The sequence below is a fragment of the Leuresthes tenuis genome, unplaced genomic scaffold (genome assembly GCF_036924035.1).
Source record: "Leuresthes tenuis unplaced genomic scaffold, fLeuTen1.0.hap1 SCAF_3, whole genome shotgun sequence".
NCBI classification, from domain to species: domain Eukaryota; kingdom Metazoa; phylum Chordata; class Actinopteri; order Atheriniformes; family Atherinopsidae; genus Leuresthes; species Leuresthes tenuis.
Genome location: NW_027325357.1, coordinates 15,275,499 through 15,294,547, shown reverse-complemented (window position 1 = coordinate 15,294,547; position 19,049 = coordinate 15,275,499). Strand labels below are relative to the sequence as shown.

Sequence of the window (19,049 nt, the reverse complement as noted above, 5' to 3'; positions counted from 1 at the left end):
TTACACCAACTAATTTCCCTCACTGGAAACTCTGTGACGCTTGAATCTGCAAATACATTTCTTTAAAAATGAATGAATTGATTAATGAATAAATAAATATGACTGTCTCTCTGTGTGGAGATGACTCGAAGAGTAGCAAAAATAAACTTAGTTTTTCAAATAAAAAATCGTACACAAATTATCTTACATACAGCAAACGTAAATATGATTTCTAGGCAAGCTGATTAAATACAAAACGGAATAAATAGTGCTACAATATATTTAACGAAACAATTTATCAAACAACACATTTCGTAGTGATTGAACATATCACATTTCATGCCATGTCCTCTTGAGTCTGAACCTGACCATCAAATCTCCATCAGGCTGAAGCATCCCAAAGCCACAGCGACTGGGATTAGCTGGTGGAAGTTTAGCTTCGGGGTGGCACAGCTCCAGATCAAAATGGGTCAAGAGCAAGAGCACAAATCTGTGGGGGTAAAAACAGTTGACAGAGGTGACATACTGGCCACTTATCAGCATAACTAACCAGATCATCCTTTACAGATATACTTTTACAGCTTGTTGCTGAACAAGATAGAGAGCATGAAAGCAGGACTGAAAAGATAAAAGGGGAATATTAAGTGAAAACTATTTTTTGCTGGTCTGACCCAGTAATCTAGATGAAATTGCAGGGAAACTCTTTGATAACAAATGCATCATTGTTAAACTTTATGCTGCATGTTGGAAAGCTATAACCAAAAGTCTAAATAGATTTAGTTACTTACTGTTTAATAGCTGTAACAGCAAACTCTTTCGCCACGCAACTGTTCCTCCCTGCGCCCCAAGGCAAGGTGTAGTACTTCAATCTTTTTCCATCCTTGTAGAATGCATCCTTAACTGTTTTATCTTCATTTAGAAAACGGTCATACTTGAACATCTGTCAGGAAGAAAACATGCAGGGGTTGGTTAGGTGTGTGTGCATGATAAAATTACGCTAACAAATCTGATAACGTGCCTTCTGCTCTATACCTTCTGTAAGGAATAATATGTAATTATTACCAATAACCACTGAAGACAAACAGGATAAACTTTGATAAATGATCTCACTTTCCTGATAGTCCCTCTTGCCACTCAATTTGTGGGCATTTGCCACCTTCTGTTATGACTATTCTGTCAGATTTAATGAGAATTTTAAATTCTGGCTCCCCAACCTCATGTGCTAATGCATGGCTTCAAAGTATCATTGTAATCTGTTGGTTTCCAAACCCCAGAAAATGTTGCATACACTCATCATGTTCTATATTGGCAGACTTTAAACATTAAGTACTTGTGGTTCTTGGTGTATCTGAGGGTCCATCTGAGGACTGACGAAGGGAAACAGGCACACTCTGTCCCCACGTCTGAGGCGATACTCCCGTCCATCAGCCATGCGGAGGATCTTGTCTTGCATCACTTCCCTATTTATCATTATAGCAGCAGTGAGCCGTAGAGTCTCTTTCAGAACGCTATCTGAAGAATGGAAAGGACAGCAAAGTGGATGATGTCAGAGGGTTGTCATTACTGGTTAAATCAGCAGTGTCCTCTGGCATAAATTAGAGAGGTGCAAAAATTGGCACTGATATGAAGATATTAAAAAGGCTATTAGATTTAATTGATTCAAAGGTCAAACTTCAGTTGTCACTGTCATTGATTCAGGGGTTTTTCCCCTCAGCTAGTCAAATGACCCTTTGTTTCAATCTCACTGAAGTGATTAGAACCAAAGGTGAAGGAGCACAAATGAATAACAGAAAAAAATGCAAGCAGCTGCTACGTACCAAACACAGGTGTGCTGTGCGCTTCCAGCAGGTTCGCGGGGGGATGCTGCAGGGAAGTATCCTGGAGAGTGGAAAGAATTCTGATCTCTGACTGAACAGCCTCCATGGCCTCGGGGTGAGTGAGCAGGAAGCCGAGGACCCAAAATGCAGCAGGTCCAGCATTACACTGACAGGAAAAAACATCAAAGACAACACACAATCCTACGTAAGTTTTAAGTCTGAAAAACTGCACAGATTCACTGTTCATTTTGTAAAACTGGAGACAAGGTTCACATGTTCACATGTAAATATTTTCATTGCTTTTCTTCGCAAGAACATTCCTCATATATAATTCCTTTATATAATTCCTTGGTTACGCTGCTGTGAGGATATGACTGACATGATGAAAAGCCAGTAAATCAGTCCACACATTGTAGACACTGTTGTCAGCCTCACCGGAGGTAACACCTGAGCCCATCAAACAGTAATTGCTCTGGGTTAAGGGAGCTGTTCTCCTTACCTCTGCACATCTCAGGTCAGCTCTCCACTGACAACTAGGGCAAAAGCCCACAAGCGACTAGAGGTACATCACATTGTCTTTCTGCCCCCTTAAGGTCTTCAGATCACTAGATTTAATATCTTAGATAATGATATGAGTCTGGCTAGCCCGACAGCTATAGGGTGGGGATTATTAAAGATTGGCTATTTTAGAAGGCATAATCAGAGATCTAGATGAGAAAACTGTTACCTTTTGCATGTTTGTACACTAAATATGTTGATTCTGCACCTTGGTTTTTATATGGATTGAATTAATTGGTGATGTTGTGAGGTTGGTCGTTTCTCTTCTTTAGCTGGCTTAGTTATTCAATCACTCCATTCACACTCTAAATGCTAAGCTAAGCAAACCAGGAGCAACTCCTTGTAGATTAAAATATGTGCGAGTGTGTGTGTCCTCTCTCACAAGACAATAAATCACAGTCAATCCTGCAATGTACATAAGTAATCAATCAATCTCAGCTTATGTATAGAATGCTGCAGTCAATAACATCGATTATTGTTGCAAATGGGCAAACTCCAGTTTATGTAGGACTCGTGATGATGTAGGTGGGTTTAGAGAAATCCCAGCATTACACTTTAGCCATAAATGCATCGGTCTGCCTGTAACACATGTAGAAGCCACATTCCCTCTGGCACCTCTCACTAGTCTCAAATCTAATCCCTCTGTTCTCTGCAGCAGTGCCCCAGTTTCTGTCCAAGACTGGTAATGTGTGGTCCAATACCCCAGCAGACATGATAACGCACAAACACACTTGGAGACTGGCGGTGTCTCCCCAGACATACACCCATTACTGTTGCAGTAACACAGATAGGGTAAAAATAGGGCTGAAACTGTTGCAAATGAAATGTTGTATAAATGGACCGGAGACACAGATCATACACGGCTCGCTTTCTCCCCCTGCTGGCAGCCCAGAGCAACGACACCATGCTGCTCTGGACCGGAGAGCAACAATTCTCCATTCATACCTGCGTTAATATCGCATATACAAAGGCAAGTTCTGTGATATTTAAAGTATATATTTCCCTATATTCAAACAACATCTTTGTCACGTGCACACATGAAATGTCTTTGAGAGCAGCTCCATTACAGCTTGCAGAGAGAACATGAATGAGAGCATTGTTCCTGAGCATGACTCCTGCCTGAAGCAGGTAAAGAGGAAACAAATTCAGCTGACTAATACAGTTCAATGTTTATTCTTATAATTATCATTCCAGAAGTGGGATAAGGGGATGTGGAAACTGATTCACGTGATTAAAACTGGCAAAAAACACTCTGAGTTACAGGTTGAGACAGGTTGCTCTGAGAAACTTGGCACTGAGGAATTCACTGCTTCTCGGTTCTGCACTGTTGACAGACTGACACCACAGAGTGGAATTCAAGCATTCAACTGGGGTGTGGAGAGTTTGTATGCTTCAGTATCCTGGTATCAAAGTGAGGCCGTGTGCGTTTATGATTTATGTAAATGTGGTAGAGAGACAGACAGACAGTTAAACTGCTCCCACCTGTGTGGTCCAGAGCTGTAACAGCAGAGCTTTTTTCTGCATATCTGCATCTATTCCCTCCTCCTGTAGAAATTGATGGTAGCTCTGCTGCCAAGAGTTAGATTCCAACCTTCCATTCAGCCAGTTTGGAGACAGCAGCTCCCAAAGTTGCTCCTTGCATGTGTTCGCCACTTTGCTTTCCCCTGTTATCAAATCAACATCAAAGTACATACAGCTTACTGTGCTGTTTATATAAATATAAATTGTTGCAAAAAAAAAAAAAAGCGTACTTCTGTTTACCTCGAGTTAGGGAACCGCGAGCCAGTTTGGTTAGAAGTTCATCAAACTTTCTAAACTCTTTGTAGACAGCAGAAGGATTTTCCTTTATCTCAAACAAAGTTAGGTAACCAGCTCTGTGAACAATTTAGTAAGAACATTTCTTTTTTTTAAATTCCTGTCTGTCACTCAGTGTAAACAATGACGTGGAATTTTGACTCACAGCATTTTCATAGGGTTAAAATGCATGATGTATGTTACCTAAAAAGAAGACTGTAACAGAGGCTAAAGAGGCCATCCTGTGTCCACTCTGAAGGACTGCAGACTTCGTGGTTGTTGAGAAGCAGTCTGTGAAGATGAGCATTCATGGAACTGCTGAGCTTCCAGAGACTGACACCTTGAAAATGCCTGAAGAATGCAAATTAGAAAAAGACGACCGTGAGATTTGCGTCACTCATTTAAAAACTTTCTTTTAATTAACAGTATGTGTTTAAAAGATGAATTCATTACTGTTCCATCCATTTTCTCTGCGATGCTGGCTTGACGGTTGGCAGGTGCACACCGAAGATCCTTTTAATGAGCTTCTTTCTGATGGGGTTGAAGTCCAAGCAGACTGTATCACTCAGCACACTATCGAAGGAGTTTGGGTCCAGCAGCACTGTCACGTAGTGACCAGCAGCACAGACCTGCAGCAACATCATTGTTAGTGTTCAAATAGTCAATGGCTCCAGCTGTTCACCAGCTCGGATTAGAGAGTTCTTTCTTATTATGCTTAACTGCATGCAGCTTTCTATGAAGGCTTGATCATAGATCTACAGTGCACAAATAATACATCGACTAATTAACTGGCAGCCACTTCCCTGTCCTTTTAAAAAGTTTTTTTTGTTTCCTGAGATTATGTGAAAATATTACTCTGGTGCTTTTTTTTTTTTTTGGATTTAAAAATAGCCATTTCATGTTTCTATAAAACAACCATTGAAAAATGAAAAAGAAACTCACTTTTCAGTGTGTAATATGTTCTTATCAACTGTCCCAACTTACTGTGAAGATGTCTCCATGCTTTCCTTTCATGCGGGCCAGAAACTTTGTGGCATCTTTTCCAAATTCAAGAGCATGTCCCAACCACGGCAGGAACCCTTTGTCAAGAGGAGGTTCGTTTTTCTGCCTGTCAGAACAAAAAAAAACGTATTAAAGTTACAGCAGTGTGAGAGTTTGAACATCTACATTTCACATAGTCACAAATCTCACCAAACAGGTTTGGGGTTAACATGAAGTCATACAACAGTCTCAACAATCTTTCTGTTCCGTGGTTAAAAAGGCATGCAGGATGCAAAAATGGATCCAAGTCTTATCATTTCATGTATCATGTTGTTTAAAACCAAAATGATACACTGAGAACGGTGTGTTTAATCCAAAGTGATATATTTTCCATATGAATAAAGTGATATGTCAAAGTATACCAAACTTTGTCATCAATAACTGATAAAAATGAAGCTTTACAAAGTAAAAAATACTAAGTCTAAATTCTGCTTTTGTAGTTTTTAAAAAAAAAAAACTAAAAAGACATGTAACATTTGCAAAGATCAACAAAAGCTTTACCTTCTGCGAGAGGAGTAAAGATATAATACTATAAGGAGTCCATGAAGAAGTAAAAATATTGTCCACAACATGTCTAGGTCTGACACCTGAGCTGCTCTGTAGATAATTTACCTTATAGCTGCCGGCAACTAGCTTTAAGTCTGGCTTAGAGAGAACTATCCTGTTGTAGGGGGCGTGGAAAGGTGTGGCTGGTGACACAATGTGTTGCACAATACTTTGGTAGATGATATCAAACAAAATCACAAACACCACCACATCCCCATAAAAATCACACACACTGAAATTTATACTGAAATACCACAAATTCTATTGCTGTGACATCATTAGGTTCAAACTACTCATCTTTTATTTAGTAAGAGATGATGTCAGTTGTCAAATACTCAAGTTCTCAGGAAGAAGCATGTGGAATTCAATGATGACATCCATTTGCCCTGCAGCTTTGTGAAATATTTATTTTTTTCCTTATTAAGAATGACTTAGACAGTGACAGAAACTAGTGGAGTGTCAGCTGATGACAAAGTCTGCCACACAGAAACTGATGATAGTTAACCAGAGACAGGAGCTGCAATTACTTCAGTTTCGCTTATGTCCAGGTGTGAAACTATGACTCAACTAAGTTTTTCCGTTGTGAACAAAATAATCACTAATTAATCATATCTTATGAACAAACATTAAAAACAACTACAACAACGAACGATGCCAAATTTACTTAAAATAAGTTGTTCGTCGGTTGCTTGGTGTTCAACCAGCAGAGGGTAGTCGTGAACTTAAATTAGCCTCATTTGTAGCTGGAGAGAAGTTTAATAGCAGAAAGTGAAGCGAACTTATGAGTTCATCATTTAAATTATCATTTAATTTTACTTATACAGCCTATTAACCCAACACAACATTAACTTAAATGGCAGATAAGGCTGGTAGTTTTCTCCCTAAAAGTTTTATTAACAAACGTTAACTTGGAAGATAGTCTGTATAAATTAAGAGCTGCACAAATAGTGGCATCACTTTATCACACTTTGGAGACATCGATATGCGAAACCAAACAAAGCCAGCAAATGTTCAAATAGAGCCTTGGATTCGTCGTTATTTGTCGTGTAACTCGTTAGCCGCTAGCTTGTAGCTACGATTCGGTGTGCTCTCCTCAAACGGACCGGAGTGGATACAACGAAAAACTTATGTTCCTACGTTTAAAATGCACACTGCCCTTAAAGCGCGGATAACGGCAGTGTTCCACTTTTTCTACTTGTCTTGGAATAGAGCAAAGTATTAGAGTATAATTACACATATGACAAAACTTGACATGATATCTTATTGATGACATCTTATTTAAGTGTTTTAGTCAGGCAAATCAACAATTACCTTAGAAGGAATTTACAAATAAAGCCCTGAAAGCAAACTGCATGGTGAAGAATTTCTTGTTCATGCTATATATACCGTATGCTTTGATTTTCTATGTTCTGCTTTTTTTTTTCTTTATTTCATTGTCACACACACTGAATCCAGTTTTTGCAGACTGTTTAAAACTGTCCACTGCGGTGATCCATTTGAAAGGAATTAAGCCGAATCTTTTTATCTCCTCTTCAAGTTGAATCAGGCCTATGTTGTCTTAATCTCTAAATATATATGTATATATGTCTGAAAGAAAGGGAAGGAACCAACGAAGAACAATCAAATAGGCTAGGGCTCTTGGTAAAAATGCTGTTTTTTAAAGTTAATAACCCTGTAGTCAGCCTGTTTCATAAAAAGTGGGTGTGCTGCACTGGGAAGCAGATTACTCCCCTCCTCGGGGCATTAAAGTTCAGACTCTGCTTTTAGTTGAGTATTTATCAGTGTTTAGATAAATGGGGAATGGTTTAGAAATTAAGCGACATCTTAAGGGTGTACCCTGCTTCTTGCCTCTTGTTGGAACAGGTTCCTGATCTCTGGACAGGATAAAGCAGGTTTGGAAAATAAACGAATGGATTTAAAATTGACAGCTATGTAGCGCCGTCTGTTTGAAAAGGGAGTCAATTTAATTGGAAACTGACTTGAGAAGCTGTTTCATTCAGAGAAGTGTGTGCTGTTCTTTTGTTATATCTTCATGAGTTAAGGAGATAAAATGTCTGGAGTTGATTCCAAATATGGCCTTTGCATTGAAAAGTTGAACCAGCAACATGCTCTCAAAAAAGCTCTGAAACACATAATGGAGATTCAAGGATTCCAGAGTATTACAAATACACATATTATCAATGGTTATTCATTTACCCTGCCCCAACTTACACTTAGACAAACCCTACTTATACGACAGCATATTGCCTCTAGTGACTGTCTTCTTGCTATTTTCATAACATTAACACTCAGAAACAGAATGCAGTATTCAAACAATACTGTGCGATTAAATAATTAATTTTTTTACTGAAAACATTAAGCTGACACTACAAACTTTTGCCATCAGTCCTATTCAAAGTGGGAAGAGACAGAGCTCATAAACCCCTATTAATGTTTCCAAACAGACAGCAAATTAAAGAATTTCAAACAAATGAGCATTGTTTTGTATGTCTTTTGTATACCTTACACTTCACAAAATGATCAGTTCTATACTTGTTTGATTTTTTTATTCTTTCAGATAGTGTGTGTAATCTCATGCTGCCCTGCATAACTCTCACAGTGTAACCTGAGTTACATAAAACTTTAGATTTGGTTCAATATTAATCATATTTTGATTGGCTGGGATTAAATAATAACAGGTGACTCTGTGTAAAGTCATCTATTATTAAATGTTTGCATGATATAGTGAACACATTGCATAATCCCTCACAACTAAGAAAAGGTAGTTGTAGTTCTTATTTTTAAACGTCAAGAGATCTTTGTTAACCTCCTCAAGTCATTTCTTGGTGGACCATGTGAGTATAATTTCTCCAGTAAAGCTCATAAGTGGATGGTGTTAAAGTTTCCGTGGCCTAGTTAGACACAGCTTTTTCACATTATTTTCACACCCACCCCAGCTTTTATCAGGTGCACTCTGGGGCCAAGAGTCGCTGTGTAACATTTGCTCAGGAAATTAGAAGTTGCACTGGAGCTTGCATGGTGGGAGCTGGGAGGTTTCTCCTGCAGATTTCTCCTGGGATCTCTTGCAGCTTTAACACTTATCGAACGATGACAGTTATGCACAGATTTCCTTCGAATTTGCAGCAAGGGGGGCGAACAGGGATCTGTTGACACAGATGAAAATGCAATCTTCGTACTAACTTAGTTAACCGTGTCCTGTCTATTGGTTCACATTCATCCGAGACAAAAACACATTTTGGGGAAATTGCAAGATCAATGATAGCAAATCGCTTCTGAGAAGATACAGGAAGTCAGCTGATAATGCTTGTTTAACAATCTGTGCTGAACTGAGGTACACAGAGAGTGGAAAAGTATGGCAGGGATACATTGTGACTACCGATGACTTTTTCTGGGAATGTGCCTCAGGGTAAAAACTGTAGTGCACAATTAGATCAGCTGCAACACAGGTTTTTCCAGCAGGGAAACAACGTTGAAAATAGGTCAATCTGTCTTGTTCACATTCCAAAATGAATGACACTGTGTGTTTGTTTGTTTGATTATGTCTCCAAACATTTCCGCTATCCATAACATTTTCACATGTTGGAAATATGAGACTTTGTTTTTCTTTTTTACATGTGTGAACAAGCAATATTTTTTCTCCTTTGTCAACTTATAAAAAGTGCCGACAAATGGATTTCATGTACTTGAGAATAGCCACAATTGACATAGGATTTTAAACTCATTTGTGTAATTGAAATATCTGTAATCTTTCAGACAAGCGGCCTTGTATTCATTTCAAAGACTCTTTGATATGATGCAGAATTTATAGTGTAATCAGAGGCTGCAAGCTGCCCCGTCGTTATGCAAGCTAAGAAACCCCAGACCATAACATTTTCATCACCATGCAACACAGATGGTATGAGGTTTGTCTACAGAAAAGATGTGCGCCAGTCTATGGCTACTGTGGCCACATAACTCTAACTGTGATTTGTCTGTTCAAGACATATTATGACAAAAGTCATGATGTATTCACTGGCAAACTGGCATTTTGCTTTGATTTTCTTTTTGGACAGCAAATTGTTTTTCCTCCCATGCAGATCAAATTTATGAAATCTCTCTCTGAGTGTACAATATGTTTGCAAATCCTGTGAGCAAATTTGATTGCTCTGGAGATCTCCATATATAACAAGTGTGAAATGTCACTTTTATCTGTCATCTGCACATGGGCAGTGTTTAAAAAACGCTGAACAAGCTTGCTTTTTCAAATATCTTGAAAGTAAAGCCAACAACTCTACTAACCTTTTCACACATCTGCAAATGGGATAGCTGCACAGTGGTGACAATATACTCCGTGATCTCACCTTGACAGTGGCCATGGTGGAATCTGCTGTTACATAGTAAAACGGAACTGCTCTCCAGCAGAGCTGCAGTGCCATGTCCGCATGGTTACTTGATGACAAACTCCAGTTGTTTTACACACAAGGATCTTCTTACCTATCATGATAAAGGACACAGTCAGTGAAAAAGTTGTGTCACGCTGGATGCCCTCCTCCAAGATGCTGTCAGGGTTTTACAGAGGGCCTGCACCATGAACTGTGGGAATTAGATCAAACAGTGACAGTCACTGGCATAAAAACGTTTATATGCGTTTTATTATGGGGGATTTAGTATTAAACCAGGATTTCTCAGCCTCTGCCACATGAATTTCTGACCTCTTTTTTTTTCTTCATAAACATGTCTCTTGTGAATCCTCTAACATCAATTTAGAGACTGGAGACACCCTCAAGTATAGTTTTCCCATAATTATAAAGAAGCTTTTCCGCACAGCGACATTATCTTGAAATACAAAGATAATAAGACTATAAACGGTATAAAAAACCCGTGTTTGAAAAAACAAAGTTAAAAGCATTTGAGATGAAAGCACAACTTCTGTTTCCATGCAACTAATGTTCTTGAAACACAAAGCTATTCGTATTGGCAACACATTACTCGTGTATTCCTTCAGCTCTGAACTGTGGACAACACAGGCTGTCTGTTATTGAAAAAATCTTTCATTTTGGTTCACAAAGAGAAATCTTAAATTATCTATGAAAAGAAAAGTGGGGGGGGAAAGGAGGGGGATGGGGGAGGAGTCTCATATTGACTTTCACATTCATTCAGTGAAATCTGCAGCAGCGACGTTGAACTTGCACAGAGCAGAAGGAGAGGATGAAAAAAACGGCAGGTCGGATAATGTTATGCTGATGGAGCTCTTGTCAGCGGAGTTGCCACAGCCGTTTCCTCCTGAGGTTATACTAGAGGCTGCATGTAATGCACAGCAAACGTGAATTGTTCTCTTATTCACTGAGGAGTACCGGTGGGGAGGAGGAGGAGTGGTCGGGGACGGAGATCATTATGCACTTTTAGATCGACGTCGCCCTGAACGCAGCGCAGCTCAACATCGCAGTCAGTCAGAACCTCAAGTGCGTTTTTTTTTTATCTCCGAAGTTGTGTAGAGCAGGCGATGATTTGCATTTGATTGTTGCTCAACTATCCGGAAAGGACTGCGGAGGGGCAAGACGCTGCATTGTGGCGATCGAGACGCCGATTGCTGCGCGAGGATTGCACAATCCGTTTCCCCCAAAATGTCATCTCAGGCGAAAGTCAAGAAGGACAAAGAGATTATTGCCGAATATGAGACCCAAGTGAAAGGTTGGTACCGTGCAGGCCTGACCGTGGTGTTGTTTTGTGAAGACAGCATTGCATAACTTTACCACAAGCTTTAAGGTTTTCAGTGTGCAGTGTTGTGGGGTGGGACAGATTGACTGCATGGTTTTGGATGAGTTGTTTTTAATGCATTCCCTTTTTAAAAATGTATCTGAAATGAATGTCATTCTAACGCTACCATTATCCCCACGTAGGGTGAGGCTAAGACTTGAATTTATTCATACAGCTATAAAACTGTAACTTGGTTGAAGCAGCTTTTCTTTGCTGCAGATGACTTTGTGCTCTAGTCTCAGCTACAACATGCCTGGCCTTGCATGTGTTGCCATGTAAGCAACTAGAGCTTAATAATTCGTTTCAAAGTGCAGCTCTGGCAGATTTTTTTCCTCAAGCTTCAACAATAAGGGAATATGTCAGTTCCCTCCTGGCATTTTTGATCAACAGCTACACATGAAAAATGTTTGGACACGGCAAATGACTTAGTTTGTGATGAAAAAAGGTGTGATCATCTGTGTCACATTAAAAGACAGTTGATTTTGTGGTGAATATTTTCCTGTCACTCCAGAGCAAAATGTAATTCAAGGACGAATAAGAGAAAATGCCTGAGAAGGTCAGACAGCCAACAATTCAGAAAGTTGATAAATAATGTATGCCGTCTGTATGAATTATGAACCATGAAAGGATGTTACTATCTGATGCTAAATATGTGACTGGATAAACCACCCAGAGAAAGAAGAGAGTCAGGAAGACTGATGCTGTGCTGGAGCAGACATTGCAGGATGTGTATGGGTGGGCTCTCTTTTCAGCATTTTAGAGGCAACTTCAACTTTTAACACCTTTATGCATTGTCCCTTGTGGTTGTGAGTTTGAGCAGTTTTTAAGTTAGTAGTTTCGTTGTGCAGTTACGTCTTTAAACCAAGCAAAGTTGAGACGATTTGTCAACAAATTAATCAGTCCATTTGCAAACATTTTAACTTTGAATTTTTTTTTTTGTCCTGGAAAAAATGTCAAGTTTTATGTTCACCTTAACTTAAGCGAGGATTTGCAATTTAAACTGAAATGAATGTGTTCAGGATATTGTTTTTTGGTTTAACAAAAGCAAATTTATATTAATAGAAATAAACAGTATTTTTTTACCTTTACAATTAGTCATTATATTAAAAATACTTCAAATGGATAATTATTTAAGTAAATTATCTGTCACAACCCCAAAACCAGGAAGTGAAATTGTCATTAAAATGGAGACAGAGAACCACATACATGAGACCGTACATTGAGTCATCTATTTGAAATGTAAAATGTACTATTTGGAACATTTGCTGAAGTGAACTAATTATCTATCTCAGTAGTGTAAACTGAACTTCACATACACCTTGGTACTATTTCTGTGCCTAGAGATAAGAAGAGAAGAAAGGAATAAAAGTTAATGTTTATAGCCTGTTTTGAACCATGTCTATATGTGACTGTGATTAAGCTAATTGGTCCAATAAAAACAGACCTACTCAGATTATACACTTACGGTATACACACCGTTTAATAACAGGATCTGCTCAGTACCTTTGGCTCAAAATACCCGGACACTGCAGTCCTTCCTTGAAGATTCCAAAGTCACAAATTAACTTTGGGTTGTGTATAGAACTCTGTAATCTAGGTGTTTGTCAGTCAGGTCTACAATCAGAAGGCAACCCGTATGGAAAAAGATTTAAATTTGTGTTCTCCATGAATTCAGTTTTGAATGCATTTATGAATCCAAGGTGTAAAGTGTATTTTTGAAATTATACCTCAGTTGGTAGATTGTGAACTTGTACATTAAGCTCCAGCCAATAGACCGTTACATTAGCTTAGCCTTATGACTGAAAAAGGCCTAAATACTGCATTCCTTAGATGTCTCTTTTAATTTCTCGGTTAACTGGCTTCTTCCCGTTTTTGCCACTGTGCTTGTAGCATCATAGACTGTGTAGCACGTTGTGTTAACAAACTTCTAAGTTTATTTTCTCTAGATATGATTTATCAGAGGCAGGGTACACTATGAATGCCAGTCGCAGAACAAACAGACAGAGACAGACAATCACACATGTTCACACTTACACTTTTGGTAGATTTAGATTCACATGTTGACATATCATGCATCTTTGGACCATGAGAGGAACTTTGAGCTCTCAGAGAAAACCCACACGGGCACAAGGTAAACATGCTCAACTCCACACAAAAAGGCTCAATCAACAAGTTCAAACCAGGAACATGCTTACTGTAAATGCTAACTGCTGCATTACTGTGCTAGTCTTAATACACATTGAATATTGATCAGAGACGACATCTGATAGCTCTTTATGGCTAAATGATATTGGCATTAGTCTCACAGAAACTCACTCAGACTTATTTTAATTTTACTGAAGCATGTAGAAACATGGATCAGGTCATATGAGCCAAAAGGGTGCAAATATGTTACAGGGAAAGTGAAATTTTATTTCGAGATTTGGTTTTCCATGACGGCTGTAGTTGAAATGACAAAAGCTTGTTGGCATCCGTCTAAAATGAAGAGTATGATGAGCATTTTTCAAGCAGGGCTGTGGTTGAATGTATCGTTGTTACTCTGTTTGCTTGACTTCTTCACACCTTTCAGCACACTCTGATCTACCCTCAGCTCTCTGCTGTGAGAGAGCCATCACAGCTCCATTTCTTGTCTTAGTTTCAAGAAAAGCTTTTAAGCTGACATCTTAAGCTCATTTGCTAACGGGGCTTAGATTGGTTTGGTGCTGTTAGCGCTTTATTCTGACACTGACACTGGCCTCCAATAATGCTGAATAAACAGCATTTCAATCATACCATGCACCATTTTTTATTAATTTTTTTTATTTTCAACATTCCACTTTTTAGCAAATAGTTTGAACCTTCGTTTTTTTGTGCTAATAAGAGCTTGAATAAGGTGCCGTCGTGGTTGACCATGACTTGGATGACTGAGAATCTACTCCACCATTTGTTGCCAAGGTGTGTTTTCAGATCAAACTTTTGGTTTCAACAATAGTTTAGACAGAAAATATACTGCTTTGTATCATAAAACTATTCACCATCATAATTATTTATTAGATATACCCTTTGGAGGGGCCAAAACAGCTTTTGACTTGCTTAGTTACGGGTTTCTCAAGATAAACTAGCATGTTCCTTGTTTAGTTGACCAGCCTGAGGTGTCTCTAAGCCTTTTGCCAACCTGAAACTGTAACACAAGTAAACGAAGAGATGCCCTTTGTCATGTACAACACTGGGCTTCTGGTTGTAAACCACATTTATCTTTAATATAGGTTGATCTGTTTTAGTGCCAGTGTATAACACAACACCTTTACAATATTTTGAGTTGTTTAAGAAAATGCTTACCACCACTTTGTTTAACTTAACCATGCTTCAAAATTGAATAGAATTTGTAAAACATTGCAAAGATGTATTTACTTACTACACGCATGCGCTATAAGCACTTCTACCATCACTGTGTACTCTGCAGATATATGCATTCCATGTGCAGCATGCAGACCCACCCCTCTGTGGGAATTCGTCATAAAGAAAGAATTCCTCTATTTGAAATGTCAGAGTTTCATTACAATAGTGAAACAATGTCTTTGTTGCCCATTTCTCGGTAACGTGTGTGTGAGACACTGTTTACTGTTTTGCTGACAGTTACATGCTCACAGTCGAGTTTTCTGAAATTTGAAGAAAAATCTGCTTGGAATTGTGCCCACTGCATCTGGGATTTTCCTTTGGTTCCTGTGGTTGCACAAAAAAACCACGCCTTCTCTTGTTAGAAAAATTCGTAAGAAGTGAGAGAGTACGTAATGTGAACTCAAGCAAACAAACTATAAAGACATACCATAGTCATTACTACATTCAGAAGAGAAGCGCTTGAAGAACACAGCCTTGATTTGTACCAAATTATGTCAATGTGTCATTGTGGGTTAGGCCCCATGTGACTAGTCATGCATGGCTAACAACAGACACAGCCTCAGATACTGCTACCAGCCATTGTGCCATTGGAATATCTGTGCCAGATAACTTTGAACAGGTTAACCTGGTGACAGTGACTCCTCACTGTGTCATAGTTGGTGCTCAATGCTGCAGTAAAGTCTAGGAACAGTGACCAGAATTTTCATTAAATGATCTGTCAGAGATTCAGGCTTGCAGGCACCATAAATATGCTGCTTTTGAACTTGGTTGGATGTGCCTTTTTGAACCTGCAGGGTGAAAGGGCTAGTCATGGCTTAACAGTGGCATAGTAAAGTAGTACCACTAATTTTACAGAGTAAACCTTCAGATTGTAATCGCGCATAATCTAACTATATCGGTTTTGTCCAATAATGTTTCAGTTGAGGACTGGGCTCATTGTTGTAGCTTAGTTTGTATTTGTAGATTATATCAAAAGTGTATCAAATTACACGTAACAGTTATGCAATTTAATTACAAAATAAATGTTATCCTAATCAGTAACAACATTTTTTTTAATTTAATTTAGTATTTACAAGAGAATCTAATACACGCTCCATTCATTTGGCAGTATGCAATCAAATGTTTGAAATAATTAATATATCCTCAAAGTGCTTAATAAATTTACCAGAACATGTCAGGATATATCAGTCATATGGTTTAGGGGAAAAATAACATTACAAATCTTTCATATAAGTGAATTTATACAAGCCTTTGGGAGTGGAGCATTTCATTCATTTTGGCTACACTCTATTCCCAGGCAGTGACATGTCACTCAACATTTCATTACTCATGTTTCATCAACCAAAAGATGGAAACGTTAAATTCTTGGTATGTAATTCCCCTGAACTCTTTGCCAGCTCTGTGTAATTATGCATTACTCTGCAAAGGCTTGAATCATTCATTGAATGTAGTGCAGTATTGCTCAGTCCCTAGTAACAGTTTAAGATCTAAAAATAACACACACACAGGAGAGCAAATGTCACGAGTCTATCTGAAGTTTTTATTCTAAATTTATGGAATGAAATGACTTTAGTTTAGCTATTAATGTTGTTTGGTTGCTCTTTTACACTGCAGCTATTGGATCGAAGATTATTGAAGCCACGTAGGTCGACAGAAATTGCATTGTTCACTCATCTATTTTAGTATAGGTCTACATCACAGTTATTTCTGTTTTAAATTTGATTGCTACCGCATTCGTCATCACAGGCTCTTTGCTGTGTGTTTTGAAGCAGAGTAACTTGCCCTTGTCCTTGGTCATTATGCTGAACAGACTGATTGCTGCGACTGTTAGAGCAGGGAACTGGCCTGCTCTCAATGAAATGCCTCCAGAGGCATGTAACCAGGCAACTGGGCAACTGGGGGGACCATGAGGGGTACATCTCCGCATATCAAGGGACTACATATTTACTCTGTTTCTCTCGGTCTTGCTCACTCATTCACATTTTCACTCACAGACACGGGGAGAGGCATTTGTGAAATCCTTTATAATACATACAGGAACAGCATTTTTAAATGAACAGGGGAATCTTTTCCATTGATTCGTATAAACAATCTTCTATTCAGCATACAACAATGATATGCATGGCTGTAAGAAGCTGTCATAGTGGAATTTTAAGCCATCTCAATGTTGGTCTGTTAGTTCTTACTGTCATTTGCAGAGTGGAATATCCCCTGCATATGTCCATAAGTGTGTATCATCCACAGATGTTAGCTCACTGATTAATTAGTTTTGCATGAAAAAGGTTGAGTTAACAAAAGCTGTTGTGAATCAGATCTGTCGTAATGCTGGGGGAGGCAGAGGAGGTGTGAGCTTCTGTAGATTTATGCTGTGGTAAAATTATATTAGTGTTTATAGTGTTTCAGCTAATTCTGTCCTCCTAAACAATTTCAACCGAGCTGTAATAATTAGCTACACAAATTTGGTTATAGTACATAACAGTTGATCAGTATATCATTCCTGCATCGGTTTGATTACTTTGAGAATTTTATGCACATTTGTGATATCAAGGTATTCCAAATGTACCATAGCAAAGACCCTTAGGCTCTGACTTGATATATAGTTTATATTACATACATATGTATGTATGTGTGTGTGTGTGTGTGTGTGGTTTTTGCAATGGCCTTTTCTTGGTTTGTTCAAGACAATGCAGGCTCACTCAGCACAATACATTTTGAGAAGCTGACCTATTTCGTATTTTCCATGCTGTCTGCTGCAATCATCAGACATGCATCTCATACTGCATGCACGTGTGCTACTCCAGCATGCAGACACCCCCTCAGTCCCTTCCTTCCACAACCCACACAAACACATGCACACAGCAGACAAACACACTTTGACACTTAGTTTTCTTCAGTCATGATGACTTTGTTCTTTATTGCTGCTTGTGTTGGTTTAAGTGTATCCACACGTGTTTTTATCCACATGCTTCGCTTTGTGGGTTTAATGCTGACAGTGGCACATAAAAGTAAAGCCCGGCATGTAAGCCCACTCCCTTTATTTGGCTTTGGTTATTTTGATGATAGCCTCCCCTTTCCCTATGCAGAGATCCGTAACCAGCTGGTGGAGCAGTTCCGCTGTCTGGAGCAGCAGTCTGAATCCCGGTTGCAGCTGCTGCAGGACCTACAGGACTTCTTCCGCCGGAAGGCTGAGCTCCAGCTTGAGTATTCCAGAGGCCTGGATAAACTGGCAGAGCGCTACTCCGCCAAGATCCGCTCCTCCAGAGAGCACCAGCACTTCAAGTGAGTCTCAACGGTGTCTGTTAAGCAGTGGAACATCTGTGTCAAATGTGTGTGACTGATAAATAACTGTTAGATATGCTATACTGATACACTGGTGCTGCAGACACAGAGGAAAACAGAGGAGGGATAAAAAGCAAAGGAGGAGTGGGTATAAAAGCAGAAGAAATGACCTGAAATAAAGCCAGGACCAAGGAAGCTTGTGGCCTTGGGCTGCTGTTTTTCTCCCAACTAGGTCAGACTCTTTATCCACCCCCCTCCTATTTTCTTTTTGGCTGTCATTTCATTTCCACTCTGAAACAACTTCGCACTAAACTGCTACCCAAATACACATATTTTCTCAGTGTGCATAGAAAATGTATCAGTACTCTATTAAGGAATCTGAAAAAAAAAAAAACAATCAGTCAGGGATATTTTGCCCAGATCAGCTGTACTTGTTTTGTTTTGTGGGTTGGAGATCAGTTGACATGAAACAAACATCCCCTGCAGCATGCTGGACAACTGCTCATTAGATGTGTAGAGCCTGCAGGACACTCTGACTCTTAGTCTGTGTTGTAATTGTACATGCTGTCCATGTGGTTGATTTAAAAAAAAAAAATAAAAAATCCCTGACAATACAGTAGATAAAAATACATGACGTGTCATAAAACCTTTATAATTTATGCCATGATGTTTTTTTTTTGTTTATTCAAAGGAAAGGAAAAGGTCATACATACGGACCATATATGTATTTACACGTGTGTACAAATATATTTTAGTACAGTGTTCTAATACAGACGGTGTAACTGATTCATACAGAGTTACACACACATTCGTGTGACCTGCCTCTGTCTGTCCAGAGTAAACTGATTTATTCAGGAAAGCTGTCTCCATCTTTCTTTCAGTGTCTCCAGCCAATTGGTCATGAAGCATAATCACGGCTTA

General features: G+C 39.0%; 2 protein-coding genes across 4 annotated transcripts in view; one reads left to right on the top strand and one right to left on the bottom strand.

The window, feature by feature from the left end:
• Positions 1–151: 151 nt before the first annotated feature.
• Positions 152–5,915, bottom strand: ptgis (prostaglandin I2 (prostacyclin) synthase). The gene is made up of 10 exons (XM_072382041.1): positions 5,691–5,915; positions 5,133–5,256; positions 4,602–4,777; positions 4,353–4,499; positions 4,116–4,228; positions 3,837–4,018; positions 1,797–1,962; positions 1,310–1,491; positions 768–919; positions 152–469 (listed from the first exon to the last, which is right to left on the bottom strand). Exons 1-10 carry the CDS (start codon positions 5,759–5,761, stop codon positions 310–312), a joined length of 1,473 nt encoding a protein of 490 aa, XP_072238142.1. The 5' UTR covers positions 5,762–5,915; the 3' UTR covers positions 152–309.
• Positions 5,916–10,877: 4,962 nt separating this feature from the next.
• Positions 10,878–19,049, top strand: part of LOC140303314 (SLIT-ROBO Rho GTPase-activating protein 3-like) — a 30,054-nt gene continuing 21,882 nt past the window's right edge. For all 3 annotated transcript variants that reach the window (XM_072382021.1, XM_072382022.1, XM_072382020.1), the window contains exons 1-2: positions 10,878–11,405; positions 17,933–18,128. In XM_072382021.1, the coding sequence (XP_072238122.1) occupies positions 11,339–11,405; positions 17,933–18,128 (263 nt within the window). In that variant the 5' untranslated portion in view covers positions 10,878–11,338. The remainder of the gene's footprint in view (positions 11,406–17,932; positions 18,129–19,049) is intronic.